At 40.1% G+C, this 17,267-nt stretch overlaps 1 protein-coding gene across 2 annotated transcripts in view; it reads left to right on the forward strand.

Annotated features, from left to right (window-relative positions):
* Positions 1 to 17,267, forward strand: part of DNAJC5B (DnaJ heat shock protein family (Hsp40) member C5 beta) — a 108,082-nt gene that overhangs the window by 61,920 nt on the left and 28,895 nt on the right. Inside the window, exon 3 of one of the 2 annotated variants that reach the window (XM_074386627.1) lies at positions 3,021 to 3,156. In XM_074386627.1, the coding sequence (XP_074242728.1) occupies positions 3,038 to 3,156 (119 nt within the window). In that variant the 5' untranslated portion in view covers positions 3,021 to 3,037. Of the gene's footprint in view, positions 1 to 3,016; positions 3,157 to 17,267 lie in introns of those variants that run through there. The other variant, XM_003935534.4, reaches the window with a different exon arrangement.

Raw genomic sequence — 17,267 nt, forward strand, 5'->3', positions numbered from 1 at the left:
TGATACTGGGCAGGGCCGGAGACCAGTGGGCATCATCTGGTCTAGACTCCCCTCTTCTTCTCTCAGAGCTACATCCCAATCACAATTTCCTTCCTCCTCTTTCAGCCCCCAAACCCAGAAGTCCTCTTTCGTGTTAATTTATGCAAATAGATGACCAAGAGAGTCACTGGCCACCAAGGCCGTAAGATCCAAGGTTAGAATAGATAAAAGGGCTATAATAGAAAAATACGAACCAAATTCTACAGTAGCAAGTGGTAGTATTGCTTTCAGTTCAGACTTCACCTTTTCCGTGAGGCTGTCCCTCTCAATCTCACTCAAGTTAAGCACTTACTCTTGAATCACCCAGAGGACATTTGCCAAATACCTAATATGTGCCAGGCACAAAGTGAGGCTTCTGATGGCACGATTCCCAAGTAGAATCCTCTTTCTTCTGTTTGATCTCTATACTTGGTACTTCTCTGATTCTAAACACTAGTTTCATTATGGACTTACACATTTGAATCACATATTAGTCTGCAACCTCTCTGAAGACCTAGCCCACACTTTAGGCTTTTGAATAAATACAGTCATCTGAATAACAACCTTTCGGTCAATGTCAGACTATATATACGATGGTGGTCCCAGAAGATTGTAAAGGAGTTGAAAAATTACTATTGCCTAGTGACATTGTAGCTATCATAATGTAGTGTGACCCATGACTCGTGTCTGTGGCAATGCTGGTGTAAAGAAACCTACTGCATTGCTCAATATATAAAAGTGTACAGTGATGTCCCAGGCCTTCATATTCACTCATCCTTTACTCACTGACTCCCATCCCAAACAACTTCCAGTCCTTTGAGCTCGATTTGTGCCAAGTGCCCTATGCAAGTGTTTTTTACCTTTTTAAAAAAATCTTTTATACTACATTTTAACTGTACCTTTTCTGTTTTTAGGTATGTTTAGACAAACAAATACTTACCATGGCATTAAAAAGTTGCCTGCAATATTCAACACCGTAACACACCGTACAGATTTGTAGTCTAGGAGCAGTAGGCTAGACCATACAGCCTTGGCGTATAGTAGGCTCTACTATCTAGCTTTGTGTAAATACGCTCTGTGATGTTCACACAGCGACAAAATCCCCTAAGGATGCATTTCTCAGACCATAGCCTCATCGTTAAGTAGTGCATGACTGTAACTGAATTCTTGGCTGTGGCTGTTATCAGAATTCGTGTAGTAGATTATCTTCAGTAAACTGTGTATCTCTTTCCTGGATTAGCGACAGCAAGATCCGAGTAGGAAGCAAACAAAGTGAGTCATAGGGCAGGATGCTCACAAGCATGAAAACTGTCCTTCTCTGTGCCTTGTTAAAATTGATTTTATGACTCTCCATTGATTTATGGGAATCATGACATCTATCTTATTTCATGACATAAATAATGAAAAGGAAATACATTTTTCCCTCAAATTGAAACTATCAAAATGGGTTCTTTTGGATGTTGCATATAGAGAAAAATCGATAAAGCAGACATAACTCTTCTTATCTGTACTAGAAATGTCAACACAATACATTCGAATCTATTGGGTTTGAATATCTTAGTTTATCACTATTACTTCCCCACAGTAGTCTCTCCCAAGTACCCAGAAGGTGCATTCAACTTAAAGGTAGAATAGGTGCAGTGATTTAAGAAAGAAACATCTACAATAGTTAGTCTGGCTTGGCAATGCTCAGGGGAGCTGCCACTGGTGTTTAATTGAGAGAGTATAATGGCACTTAGGAGTCCTGGTTGACAGTGACCAAAACCTAGCTGAAACACACAAGAGAAAATATGCATGCACATTTGTACATGGAGAGGAATTTTATTGACTCAATCCAAGGAAGGACTGACGGGCAAACTGTGGTAGGGTAAGAGTTGCAGGTGGACCCAAGAACAACTGGAACCAGGAACTGAACACCACTGAGGCTTTCACTCTCTCAGTTGAAGCCAGCCAACAATACACAAATGTTACATTGTATAGGTTTCACCATCTGAGAGATTGTTCTACGTTTTTAAAATCCTAGGGAAGGATTCTAATTGGTCTGGCTTGGGTCAGGTACTTCCTCCTGGTCGACTAACTGACATCAGGTAAGACTGAGGTGGGTCTCAGGAAAAGCACAAGTTGCAGTGAGGACCTATCCACTCCCCAGAAAAAGGAGAGCTAAACGGGTAACAGGAAAATTATCTACTACAATGAACTCTGGCCAGAACATCCCAAAAGTCGTTTGTTAAGTTGGCCTAGATGGCCTCTAACTCTATATTCTGTAGTCTTAGGATGTGAATTATTATGTTGACTTATTTATTTGACAAATTAAAATTGTGTATATTATGGTGTACAGGTTGATGTTTTGACTTATATGTACATACATTGTGGAACGGCTAAGATAAGCTAATTAGCATACACATTAGCTAATTTCTCATTTTGTTGTGTGGTGAGAACACTCAAAAGCTACTCTCACAGCAATTTTCACATACATATGTAATATATTGTTATTGGCTATTGTCACCAAGTTGTACAACAGATTACATGAACATATTCCTCCTATTTAACTGAAATGTAGTATAATTTGAACAACACCCCTCAGCCACTGCTTGCTCCATACCCACCACTTCCATTGCTGGCTAAATTTGGAAAATATGTGAAAAAGAAGTTAAGCAAATTCCAGAAAAAAAACAAAACATCAAAAAAACTCTACATTTTCCTGGCCTGTGAGGATTGATTCTCAATAATTCTGAATTCGCTGGGTGTTTAGATGACATTTTGCTTCTATTTAGCCATGTGGACAAAGCCCTGCTCCATTTGCATGGCTGCCTGTATTCTTTAACACCCTGCTTCAGAGCTCTGTTTTTGGCTCTCCTAACCTTTTTCTTCCCTCCTTTTGCCGTTGGTATACAAATATTCTTCAGATCGTCATTTTACAAAAGGTCAAAAATGAGCTGTCTGCCCCTTTAGAGAGTGGGAAGTAGTGTGCATAACCTTCATGGCTGTTTCCCTCCCTTTAGTTTTGCAGCCTTAGAAAATGGCATGTAACATACCTAACCAAAGACAGCGGACTCTGTCAACAACAGGAGAAGCTCTATATGAAATTCTCGGTCTGCATAAGGGAGCATCAAATGAAGAAATTAAGAAAACCTACAGGTACAGAGTTTAATGATGATATTCCTTGTGCTACTAGTGACAGTTATTTTGTGATTGGCAGGTGCCTCCATTAATGACACAAGCTTCTTGCCAAGACCAGGTAATCCAAATTTTAGATCCAATGTTCACTGCTCTACAACATAGGAGTTAGGAACAGACAATCATGACCTTGATTTTATGAAAGAATTCACTGATGATGCTGGGCCTTGGGAAAGGGCAGCCTGTGTCTTAGACTTGGAGTGTGTGTGTGTGTGGTGGGGGGAGACAGAGAGAGAGAGAGAGAGAGAGAGAGAGAGAGAGAGAGAGAGAGAGAGATAAGTAAACCAACCACAATCAATCGCTGTCTTTTTTTTTTTTTTTTTTTTTTTTTGTGGGGGGACAGAGTCTCACTTTGTTGCCCAGTCTGGAGTGCAATGGCACAATCTCGGCTCACTGCAACCTGCACTTCCCAGGTTCAAGTGGTTCTCCTGCCTCAGCTTCTTGAGTAGCTGGGATTACAGATGTGTACTACCACGTCCGGCCAATTTTTGTATTTGTTTTAGTAGAGACGGGGTTTCACCATTTTAGCCAGGCTGGTCTTGAACTCCTGACCTCATGTGGTCCACCTGCCTCGACCTCCCAAAGTGCTGGGATTATGGGGATGAGCCACTGCGCCCAGCCAATTGCTGTCATTTAACCCATCTAATATAGCATCACTGAATCAGGTAGAGGAATTCTTTTTTAATAAAAGGAGTTTGGTGAAATGCTGTATTTGTAAGACACACTTCTCAAGCCCTTAATTTTGATCTTTTATATTTAATCGTCTTCCAAGTTAGCTATTTTTGGAAAACTTTGAAATGTCTTTTTAAGTATCCAAGGAATAAAAATACATTAAGGGAGAAATGCTACCACTATGACCCAAACATTCTGAGGGAAGCTGTTTGAAAATTGAAGTCAAAGGGACAAATCCCCACTCAAAGCACAAAAAAAATCATCTCTAGACCAAAGTCTAGAAAGGCCTATCAGTGATGGAAGAAGCACTGGTTCCTGGCTTCCTGCTACATGAGACTTTCTGCCCTGGTACTATAGTATGTCAGTCCTCCGAGGATGCCATGATGAGTTTAATGAATTTCTCAGACCTCTGATATTTGTCACACCGAGAAAGCATGTAGCCTGTCTGATACTTGTCTTGACAATATTTTGGTACCTTTTAGGACATTTTGAGGTATTTAACTGTCTGTTGGCTAGTTGGAGGAAGAAAGATGTGTAGACAGTAACCACCTTCTGGACAGGGAAGCTGCTTTCAGAGAGAGAAAATCTTTTCAAGAGAGTGTTTTTCGTTTCTAAGTTTTGAGATAGGGCCTCACTCTGTCACCTAGGCTGGAGTGCAGTGTTGTGATCATAGCTCACCACAGCCTCGAACTCCTGGGCTCAAGCAATCCTCCTGCCTCAGGCTTCTGAGTAGCTAGGACTTCAGGCTAGCTACTCAGGCTATCAGGACCGCCATGCCTAGCTAATTTTTTTAAATTATTTTTTAAAAGAGATGGGTACTTGCTTTGTTGTCCAGGCTGGTCTTGAACTCCTGGCTTTAAATAGTGCTCCCTCCTTCGTCTCCCAAAGTGCCAGGAGTGCTTTGACAGTTTCACATTGAAGCCTAAAGTGGCTAAGACTCAGGTTATTTCTTACACATAGTTTTAAGTGGATGAAACAACCAGAAACTTTTGACTTGTGATACTCTACCATGAAGGACATGGTGATAACAGAAATAGTGGAATGATTTGTGCTTGTAAACATTTAAGATTCACTTGTGGGTTTTGGTGCTGATGATTAAACTGTTTTCCAACTTGCAAGAAAAGAATGTTGAGTACAAAATTCATTTTCTTATTGTAGAAAACCTGCAAATTAGTAAAATGAAGGCAATTATCCGTAATCCTACCTACCTCTAGTAATAATTATCATTGATATTTTGTTTCCTTCTAGTCTTTTTTTTCCTATCTAGAAAAGACATTTAAAAATCAGGTTGTATTCATCTATATTCTTGAACTATCTCTTTTTTTAACAAATCCTTATGAAAATATCTTGATGTTATTAAATAGTCTGATCTTTAATGGCTGTGGCCTACAGTTATTTGGTAATTTATTTAATCACATTGTAAGTTATTATTAAACATGTAAATTCTTTTACTTATTCCTTATACTTAATATCCTATACATATATTATAATGCATATTTTCAATTTCTTATTTTTATGAGGTATAAAGCTATGCCTTTATATGGTAAAAGGATCAACATATAAATAAAAGTTTCAGATTTTAATCAGTTACTTCTTGATTTAGTCTTGAATTAAGTTTTTTAAACCTATCTGTTTCTTCTTACTGTATGGAAGTTTAAAATTAGGCAAATTTGTTAGTCATTTATTTTATGACTTTTGTTTTACCTATTATGGTTAAAAGATAACTCAGCCTTGTTACAATTACAACACTATAAAAATATTCACCTTGTTTGCTTCTAGCACATTTATGATTTTGCTTTGACACTAAATCTTTGATCCAATTGGAGTTTATTTTGGCATAAGGGATGAGGCAGAAACCCAGATCTAATATTTTTCCAAATCCTTAGCTAACTAATACTTATTGAGTCTCTACTTCTATCTATTAACGGGAAATTCTTTGGCTTTGGATTGGAACCTTCATCCTGTGCTATAGGAACCGAAATGCCTTTAAGAAGCATGTTTTGAAGGAATAATGACAGTGGTGCATCTTGGAACCAAATAGTTACATGGAAATGGTAGAGTGTGATCAAAGTCAAAATCAGTCTTCTAGTTTATATTTTCCTTAAGATGCTAGCTAGAGAAAAGTCTTTGCTGTTTCATTTTGCCCTAGACCTATCCAGAGGAGTGTGCCTGGGAGCTGCCCACCCCTGTTGATGGACACTCCTGCTGGTGGACGTCTTTGACTAAAGATCTCTGAACTTGACTCTTAAGGCTTCAGGCTGGGACACTGTGCTGGGGGAGGGGAGGTGGGCGGGAATGCCCTAAGTGCATCATCAGTGAATTGATTTTTGTAATACCTACAAAAATGTCCCCCAAAATGAGGAGGGAAAAAAAAGTGACATCAAACTTCCTTGTAATTTTTAAAATCCACTTCACAAATGTGACTTTTAATTGCCTTTATTAATTTTGTAAGCTAAAATTTCAGGTCATATGTTAATTAAGGCATTAATTATGCTGAGTTGTTTGCAAGTTTAATAATTACAACATAAAATCTATTCATGTAATTAGTGTCTTGCTATTAATTTTGTTTTAATGTCATACAAATATTATTTTTTCAGGTGATTAGGGTACTAGTATGCTGTCAAAAGCCTCTACTTCTCCCTAAATTACACATTTGTATTCTGCAAGTTATTCAAAATGTATGAGCAAGCCAGAAATCCACTGAGAATATTATTCTTATATTCTGGGATCTGGATCAAAGCAGTCACAATATAGTGAAATTAAAAGTCAGTGAAATTTAATAAAATCACCAACTGTTGAATCCATACGCTACTTGGCCAATGTTATATTATAATCTTTGGCTTTACTTGAAAACAAGGCTGAGTTAGAAGACTTCTTTCTTCTTTTGCATTTCATGTTTCATAAGATAATATATTCATTTGATTAAAATGAAAACAGGTATATAAAAAAGTCTTTCTCTTACCTCATATCCCCCAAGTCACTTCCCCTGGGGAAACAATATTATCAATTCTTTGTATACCCTTCTAAAGCAGTCTTACACCTACATAAGCATATGTAGGCTGGGCACAGTGGCTCATGCCTGCAATTCCAGCACTTTGGGAGGCCGAGGCGGGTGGATCACTTGAGGTCAGGAGTTCAAGACCAGCCTGGTCAACATGGCAAAATCCCATCTCTACTAAAAATATAAAAATCAGCTGGGTGTGGTGGCACATGCTTGTAATCCCTGCTGCTCGAGAGGGTAAGGCACAAGAATTGCTTGAACCTGGGAGGCAGAGATTACAGTGAGCCGAGAGCCGAGATCATGCTGCTGCACTCCAGCCTGGGTGACAGAGTGAGACTGCATCTCAAAATAAATAAATAAACAAGTATGTATACAAGACTTCCAGTCTAAGCAAGATGGTGTAGACTTTTCTATTCGTGCTAAGCACATCTAAAAGCCTTGGAAGTAACAGAAGAGGCAACCAAAAGAGAACTCCAAAAGGTAGAAAGAGAAGGTAAGTTTGTCAGAAATCCCAGGTCACAGCATCAGGGCATCTTATAATCCCTTCCACCCCAACCCAGCAAAAGACAACCCAGGCCCAGCTTTTCCCAATACCCAGTCTAGCAAGAGAAGGCATCCAGGTAGCCTTATTCTTCCTCCAAATTGAACAGAGGTCCTGCCAACAATGCTAGACAAGCCCCACGAAACAGCAAGGGTACCAACGGAAAGCCTCCCATCTGCATCTTGCCGAGAAAGTGCTCTCTTTTCCCACTGCCAGCCTGGGACTCCTCTCTCTCACCTGGAGACTCCACTTGACAGAGGACAATTAGTAAGGGGGATTCTACCACAAGGAACACCCAGCCCCAGAAATGCTTTTGTTCCCGCAAGCTGGAGACTCCCTTCCTTCACCTAAAGGCACCTAGCTCCTCAGCTACTACCAACAAGGAGTATGGAGAGCCTCAGAAGCAAGAGACAAACCAAACCAACCAAAGAAGCACTGTAAAGACTCTGAAAGGTAGATCATTACTGGAACCACTCACAAAAGTAGGCTAGAACCTGCTTGCTAACCCTAAAGAAGAGAACTGCTTGCTAAAATAAAACAATTTAAATAGAACCCAGAATCTCCCAACATGATAGTCAAAATACCCAGATGCAATCAAAGTCACCCATCCTACAAAAAAGTGAGAAGATCACAACTTGAATAAGAAAAGACAATCAGCTAACTCCCATGCTGAGATGAACCAGATGCTGGAACTGTCTGCAAAGCATTTTAAAGTAACCATCAGAAAAAAATTAACAAGGAATGACAAATTCTCTTGAAGCAAGTTAAAAAAAAAAAAAAAAAAGGAAATTCTCAGTGAAGAGATAGAAGTTACAAAAAAGAACTAAATGGAAACTATAGAACCAAAAAATGACATAAATAATAAAACTAACTGGATGAGCTTAATAGTACAGTGGCGATGACAGAGAATAGAAGTTGGGGACAGATCAATAGAATGTGCCTGATTTTGACAACCAATAAGCAGTAAACTGAAAACAGAGTCTCAGAAACCTGTGGGATGATAACAAAGATCCAACATTTATAGCATTGACATCCTAGAAGGAGAGGAGTAAAAGAATAGATTCAAAGAGTACTCAGAGAAGTAATGGCTGGAAATCCCCCATATTTAGCAAAAGGTAGAAACCTACAGATTCAAGAGGCTGAGAGAACTCCAACAGGATAAACCCAAGGAATCTATGCTAAGATACATCATAATTAAACTTCTAAAAACTGAAGACAAAGAAAAAATTTTGAAAGCAAACAGGGAGGAACAATGCATGGCCAAACACCCATTTCAATGGCAGTGTATTTCTCATCTAAAGTGACAGGAACCCGAAGGAAATGACAAAACATTTTTCAAGTGATGAAAGAGAAGAAGTGTCAGCAGAAAATTCTGTATCTGGTGAAACTATATTTCAGGAGTGAAGGGGAAACACGTTCTCACATAAAGGGAATCTAAAAGAATTTGTCACTAGCAGATCTTCTCTTAAAGATGGCTAAAGGAAGTTCCTCAAAAGAAAGGAAATGATAAAGGAAGGAATCTTAGATGATCAGGAAGAAGGAAAGAACAAGGGAGAAAGCAGAAATATGGGTAAATACAAAAGACTATCCTTTTCCTCATGAGTTTTCTAAATTATGTATGATGATTGGTACAAAATTTCTAACACCATCTGAAACTCCAGACAATGACATTTAAAAATGGGAGGATAAAAAAGCAAAGGTGAGAGTTAGGTTTGCACCTTCACTCAAACTGCTATCAATAGATCGCGATGTCACACAATACCCAGTGACTGGGAAAACCGTGCAAGATAATACACTCCAAAACACCACAAAAATCAACATGGAATCCTAAAAATGTTCTAATTACCCATAGGAAGAAAAAAGAACCAGAAGGATGAGAAACAAAAGAAACAGAAAACTTAAAATCTATTTCAACAGCCTATCATCTACCCAATTGTCCAAGTTCCATTATCTAAAACTTGTAACCTTAAGCCCTCGCATAACAATTATCTGGTGTAAACAGCCTAAGCATATATGTTATATATTTTTTTCTTCTACACAAGGTGGTGTGTTACCCCTCCCATACTTTGTACCCTCTTAATATTATATCTTAAAGATAATTCCAAGGAATGATCAGTTCATGAAAGGTTTCCTCATTCTTTTCACAGTACCATGTAGTATTCCATGACATGGATGTCCCATGACTTAATTAGCTTCCTGTTGATAGATACTTAGGTTGTTTCCCATCAAGGCTGTCTTTTTAAACCAACTTTTCGCTTCTCAGAGAGGGAAACCCCATATTCCAGAAGGGTAGTTTCAAACAATCTTGGTTCCTGTTCCCTTTTCGATATTTGCATGTACGATCCAAAATTCCTGGAGCAAGGATCTCATGGACCCAGCCAGGTCAGATGACCATCCATGTCTAACCAGCTCTGATTCAGGGAATCAAACTCCCCACTACCACTTAGTAAGGATGTGCGATCCAGCTTTTACTGGAAGGGAAAGGGACAGTGTTCTCTAAGAAAAGGGATGAAGTGGGGAAGGAAATTATCAGTATCTGTAGTTCTTCATTCTTTTACAGAATTACCAAAAACAGAAGCCTCAAAGACCTATCTCAGTCCCTCCCTGTCTACTTGTAGAGCTTTATCATAGAGTCTTCCTGTGAATAAAGCACCTTTTTCCTATATCATCTGAAACTCAACCACACTTCATTAGTCATCTGATAAAAATGGAGTCCCAGCTACCTCAAAGGACAGCTGGGAAAGGTGACAAGAGGAAGTCTTTTACCGTGCCAATCCATCAGACACTGAAGCTCTTGCCTTATTGAAACTTTGTGAAGAAAAATGAGATCATTATTTTTCAAGGGATGTCAAGCTCTTTGTGGCAAAGCACAGTGAAAATACCAGGTAGTATTGTGAATGAACAAATATACAAGTCTAAAATTATCCTGCCCTTTGGTGCTACTGTTCAAAACCCATTTATCTAGCATAAGATGAATTTGTGATCTAACTTAAAAGTGACATATCACAGTGTGGAACTCATGGTATGAGTCTCATCCAGGGCCGTCATTACGGAATAAATCTGCCTTTAGCATTGCAGAGCATAATCATCCCAAAGGGGATAAAGTCTAAGGCTCATTTAATCCAATTTTATCATTGCTGGATCATGCCACTTAATTTGACCAGTGTTTGCATGAGATAAGCAAATATTTTACCCTCTTCTCCCACTGCCTAAAAGTCTTAAGTCTCCCCATTATGAGGCTGTCGGAAGGAGACTCGTTTGAGTCAATCTTTGAAAATTCAGATAGGCCTACAATGACTAAGAGGTTACCCATCATTCATACATTTGTCTGAACTTTAAACTGGCATGTTTTGCCTTTCCTCCTAATTTAGATACTGCTCCAAGACCCAACAGGAATTCTGAGTTAGGAAGCTGGTGAAGGAGGTGAGGAGGAGGAAGAATCACTAGTGGATGGTGGGATGATTGAACAACTGAGGAAATGAGAGACTGCTGAAATAAGGAACTCAAAGATTGTTCACTATATAACCTCAATACTCAGGCTCAAGACCCTTTCAAGTGACTTGACAACTTGGGTTCACTGCAGAGCCTCTGCCACCCTTCTAGGAGTCTCCTATGAGGAAGTCTTCTGGGCCTGGGAGCCAGTTCATCTCCATGTAGTGGCATTGTCTATCAAGCCATGTTACCACGCTGTAGCTGATGCTGCTTTGCCATTCGCTATGTGGGCACATCCACAGTCACTGCCAGACACAACCCTGGGTGCTAGACTCTGCTGCTGCAGCTCCCCTGCCACTCAGCCACACCACTCTGCCAGGCATGGTAGGCACAGCAGGTGCTCCTTACCAAACACTCAGTCCCCAAGTCCTCTGACCACTCCTTCAGGTCCAGAAGCCTCTTCTGCTGTTTACCTTGAGAGTCAGGGGAGCACCAAAGCCTGCTGGGCTGTGCCACTGGCACGGGTGAGGCTGGTGTAAGGGATGGCTCCCTTCCTTCTCTTTGTGATGTGCTCTGTTAGAGCCCTCTGTGAGTTCAAAATGTGGTAGAAAAACTCCTTCCAGTTTTTCTTCTAGCTCTTTTTTTCTATAGGACCCAGAGACATGCTTGGGCGTGAGCCAGACACTAGCAGCAATGTCACTCCACTTAGACCCTCAATCTTATCCAACAGATCCCCCTGCTCCTGTGTCAAGGTCATCACACCTGGCTCTTTCTTTCCTAGGATGCATTCTTTTCCAGAAGTTTCTACAGCTCCTTCCCTCCCCAGCATCAGAGAGGTTTGTGTCAGGTTGTCCCATTGGTTCTCTAGACATACCCAGCTGGGGCTGCCACAGCCATGGCTTGGATTCCTTTCCAGAAGCCTCTTTAGCTCTGTGGGACTTCTAGGAGGCCACTGCTACCTGCTTTCCAAACATATCCTGATGTGCCCTACCCGCAAGCAGTGAACAACGGGCGACAGTGACTCACAGAGCAGCCCTACCATATTCCTCCAGCAAAGCCACCTGATCCAGCATTGAAGGTGGTAAATAAAGTGTGCCGTTTTACTGTTTGTTGCTCAGCAAGAACTGTGGGTGTATGATTCAATTTCCCCTTTTCTTGTTGGCACATAAAGGACCTTCACTCCAAAGTGGTTAGATTGTTGATCCATACTGCTACCTAATGATAGCAGAAGCCAAGAAGGCTGATCAGAGCATGTAGCAACAATCAGCATGTCTAGAGTCTCTGATACTGTCAATGGCTTTATTCCAGCAAATGTTGTTCATTATTCAACGAATGTGTATTGAGTACCGCCTCTGTGTTGGCCACTGTCCTAGGTACTGAGAAAATAGCAGTGAACAAAACAGAGCAAATCCCTGCTTCCTTAAGCCTGTTTTAAATAGGGCCAAGGGAAGGGGAGGCTTGATAATGAACAAATAAGTTAGACACACAGCATATCAGATGTTGCTAAATGCTATGAAGAAAAGCACAGCAGAGTGTTCAGAGTGTGCTGGAAGTTCCACATTCTCTTTGAGATGTTCACATAGACTTTAGCACTAAAATCACTCAATTGCAGTGTATTCTAAGTATAACGTAGCAGTTAAGAGCACAGGATATTTCTGAGTGTGGTGGCACATGCCTATAGTCCTAGCTACTCAGGAGGCTGAGGTGGGAGGGTCTCTTGAGCCCAGGAGTTTGAGGCTGAAGTATGCTATGACTGAGCCTGTAAGTAGCCACTGCACTCCAGCCTGAGCAACAAAGCAAGATCCCCTATCTAAAAAAAGAGTGCAAGTTATTCGGAAAGACCTGAATTCAACTCACTTTTCTCAGCCTAATTCTCTTCCTAAGTAAAGTGCAGATAATCATCTGATCTCAGAGGGTTGTGGAGGATTACATGACATAATGCATGCAAAATGCTTAGCCCAGGTCTGGCACATGAGTACTGGGTGCTACAAAGGATATACAAAAGTCTGAGAGCCAACCGTACAGAATGGCAGTTTCCAAACTCAGCTAGGGCACAGGCACAGGGTGACGTGCCAAGAAGTGTGAGTGTGTGAGTGAGAGAGAATGGAGAGAGAATGTGTGTGTGTATAGGGGTATTTAGATTATGTGACATTCAGATTCCATTGAATACATTTTAAAAAATGTTTCAACTGTTTTAACATGCTGATGTTTATAATATGCTGAAAATCACATTCTTTGCATCTGTTTAATCTTATAAAAATTTTAGATACCAAATATAAAAATTTTTTGATACCATAACAATTTTAGATACCCAAAAAAAAAAAAATTAGTTACCAAAAAATGTTGAAGGGGCACAGTTTCTCAATATTATTTTAAGAGGTGTCTAGGCAAAAAGAATTTAACTGGGGATGGGGAGGACAGAAGAAACTCAAACATCCCATGCAGAGTGATGGCAAAGCATTCAGGTGGCTTCTAGGAGTGGCGACCTGCAGGGACGCAGCCGAGCATCTTCCTGAGGCCTTCCATTTGCTCCAGACCCACTGCAATTCCCTTGCTGCTTTTCTGTCTTTCCCACTCCATCAGTTCTTTGAGGGCAGACACTGTGCTTGGTCTTTCATTGTGCTTCCAGCCCTAGCACTATGCTAGTATGTGCTGAATGCAAAAAGGAATTGAAAAATAGAAAATGTCTGATTACAGTCTCAGCTTCTTCAGGACCATTTCTCAAATAATTAGTTTGGTCACTTTGCTGAACAAGGAGTTACTCACTGACCCAGTAAAAAGGGGAAGGGTGGATCAGCAAGGCAAAATAACGGCTTCCATTTGGGATCCAGAGCATTTTGTATGATTCTGGGACCCTCAAGTGAAAAGTAGTTAGGGGATAAGAACAGGAAACCTGTAAAAAAAAAAAAAAAAAAAAAAAAAAAAAAAAAAAAAAAAAAAACCCAGCCAGTTATGCAATTTATAGAGTGTGTCTTCAGTGTTTCAAATCTCATTTGTAACATAAACATTGGTTTTTATTTACACCAATACATAGATTTTTGAAGTAGGCTAGAAACAAGATTAAGATGCCCAAAAGTGAGGCTGGCTGGTTTCTCTGGCATGCTGGGTGCAAAAGCCTAACAAAATGCTGGGTAAGAAATCATTCTAAGACCTAGCTCTTTCTTGGCTCCTTAGAGAGCCACAAAATCAGAGTGAGGCTGGATGTGGTGGCTCTTGCCTGTAATCCCAATAATTTAGGAGGCTGAAGTGAGAGGATCAGTTGAGCCCAGGAGTTTGAGGCTGCAGTGAGCTATGATCATGCCACTGTACTCCAGCCTGGGTGACAGAGTGAGATCCTGTCTCTAAAGAAAACAAAACCCTAAATAGAGACATTAACTTTTAGCCAGACATGGTAACATGTGCCTGTGGTCCCAGCTATTTGGGAGGCTGAGGTGGGAGGATCTCTTGAGCCCAGGAGTTTGAGGCTGCAGTGAGCCATGACTGCACCACTGCACTCCATCCTATGTGGCAGAGTGAGATCCTGACTCAAAACAAACAAACAAACAAACAACAAAAAAATCAGAGTGAACTAGTTTTGCACATTAGCTCTTGTTTCTCGGTGCCTCATGGATAAGCTTAATTTCTCCTTGTTGACAAGGTACCAAGTATTCTGATTCACTCAACTGACTCTTCTATTTCATTTAACTTCACATGAAACTTACTAGAAATTATCTTCTAATTCTGCAGAAATAAGTTGTCTCAGAGTAGACCAAAGTGAGGCAAATTCTGTTTTCAAAAGGAGCAGACAAGAGTGTCATTTCCATAATGATCTGTGGCAACCCCAATCTGTGGTGCTTTTATCCATCTTTATTAGCAATTACAGGTGAAAACAGAGGCTGCTTATGAATAAAGTGTAAATGTCAGGGGAATGAATAGCTAATAGAATTGTAAATATTTACAAGGCAGAGTGATGATTCAAGCTCACAAGATTAATTGATGTTAATCTCTATCAAGCACTAATTTGTTTCCTGAGTTCTAAAACCTTCCACTGAAAGGGAGAGTATGTGAGGCCATACTCACATACAGCCCACCTGGAAGAGTTGTTTTCCAGGTGGGCTGCATAACCTTCCTCACCCCTTGTCAAGTCTTCCACTGGATCGGGCCTCTTTGTTCTTCATGCAGTGTCAACCTCAGTCATTCCTGGGTGCTGGAATCATTACTATCAGTAACTTTTTCGCTCACTCAGTCACTCCATATCTATTTAGTGTTCGATAATTATTTATATTATACTATGAGAGATGAATATACATATATATTCATTTTATTCATTAATATGAACACTGTGCCCAAGTTAATTGGTCCCACTCACTATACTCTCCCTTGTTTTGCTTGTCTTTGAGACATATCTTTTCAACCTTATTAAATTTTACTCTATGTAGTAAGCTCTTTAAATGGTAGAAACTATATTTATGTATGTACTAAAAGGCAAGCAAAACAAGGGAGGCTGTGGTGGGAAAAATAGATTAACCTGGACATAGCCTTCATATCAATTATTTAAATGAAAGTGAATGTTTGTTACATCATTCATTCTTGCCCCAGGCACTATGCTGGGTGCTGAGAATACAGTGATTAGCAAGGAATGATCACTGGGCCCAACAGCTTGAGGTCTGGCAGAGGAGACAAATCAATCAAATGATCACAAATGAGTATGTAATTGCCGATAAGTTAAGTGCTCTGGAGGAAAAATCATGGTTCCATGAGTATAAAACAAAGATAGCACTTTGGGAGGCTGCAGTGGGCAGATTGCCTGGGCCCAGGAATTCAAGAGCAGCCTGAGCAACATGGCAAAATGGTGTCTCTACAAAAACACACGAAAAATTAGGCGTGGTGGCACAGGCCTGTAGTCCCAGCTACCCAGGAGGTTGACTCAGGAGGATCACCTGAGCCCGGGAGACTGAGGCTGCAGTAAACCATAATTGTGCCACAGCACTCCAGGCTGGGTGACAGACCCTGTCTCGGAAAACAAAGCAAAAAAACAAAAGATAGCTGATCTGGACTAGGGGTTAGAGAAGACTTCCCCAAGAAAGTGAATGTAGTCTTAATTTTAGCACAACTAATGTCAATTTATATTAAGGGTAACCCCCCAAAAAGCCAGAAGGACAATCTCAAGAGCCATAATCAGTCATTAACAGCAAAAATGGTAAAAAATAACCAACATTTATGGAATGCTTACTTGGTGCCAGGCACTGTGCATAGCAATTTGTATTCACTATTCTGTTTTGTTCTCACATCTCTGTATTGTAGGTACTACAATTGTCTCCATTTTACATTTGAAGAAACTGAAACTTAGAATGGGAGGTTAAGCAGCTGTTCAAGGTCACACAGCAGTAAGCAGTGGAGCTGAGATGACACTTGGGTTGTCTTACTCCAGAACCTACGACTCTTAACTACCATATTCTCTGAGTTTAGAACAGCTACCGTGATTTCAAAGGATGTAAAGGCCAGAATCTGAGTGATGAGCCATACCAGAGCCTAGAGCAATGTCCATGCCTTAGAAGGAAGACTGGGAATGAAATTCAGGGTTCTTGGGCCCAGACTGGGATTTTAAGACAGAGGAAGGAGGAGGGATCCAGAGTGGGCACAGAGCCTCAAGTTCAGGGCAGTTGGGGAGAATGGATTCACTCTCATCAAACCCCGGGGATGACTACTCATCTCGTGAATGAGATGAGTAGTCTCATTCTTTGTAGTAGTCTCATTTTTAGTCTTGTCTTTGCACTAGGGATAGACGTAGTTTTTGCTATTCACTGGCGAGGTTTTATACATCTGATGGTTATAAGACTAAGATTTGAAAAAGGGAGTCCTCATACGTTCTAAGGTAATGCAATGCACCTCTTTCTGGCAATACAAACTGGTAAATCCAACTGCTTCGTAAATAATCTGCTGATAAAATCATGTCATTATTTAGTGTCTGTTACCTGCCATATACTCAGCACCCTAGGCAATTGATAAATAACTGGTGAATAAATGCATGTATAATAGCATAAATGAATAAATCCGTGAGAAAAAAGTGATGCATGTCTTCCCGAGTGCTTTAGGAATGGGCATCCAGTCAAATAATCGAATGTGGTAATTGAAAGAAATTATGTGAACATAAATTTACAAGCAAAATCATGAAGATGTAACACTGTCAGACCCCATTGAAAATTGTGATACATCTAAGTGATGTCAAAATGTTCCTTAAGTTTACTTTATGTCTGTCAGTTTTCTTGAAACATAAAGGCAAATAATAAAAGCATACTTTCAAAGATATATATTTTATAAGATTTGATATATTTTATTGAAATTAGTATAGATATTAAAGCTATCAATAGGTAGCTTTAATCAATAGGTAGCTATCAATAGATAATTATATCAGTGAAAATGGTGGAATAAAAACTCCAAAATGCC

The sequence above is a fragment of the Saimiri boliviensis genome, chromosome 15 (genome assembly GCF_048565385.1).
Source record: "Saimiri boliviensis isolate mSaiBol1 chromosome 15, mSaiBol1.pri, whole genome shotgun sequence".
Taxonomy (NCBI): Eukaryota; Metazoa; Chordata; class Mammalia; order Primates; family Cebidae; genus Saimiri; species Saimiri boliviensis.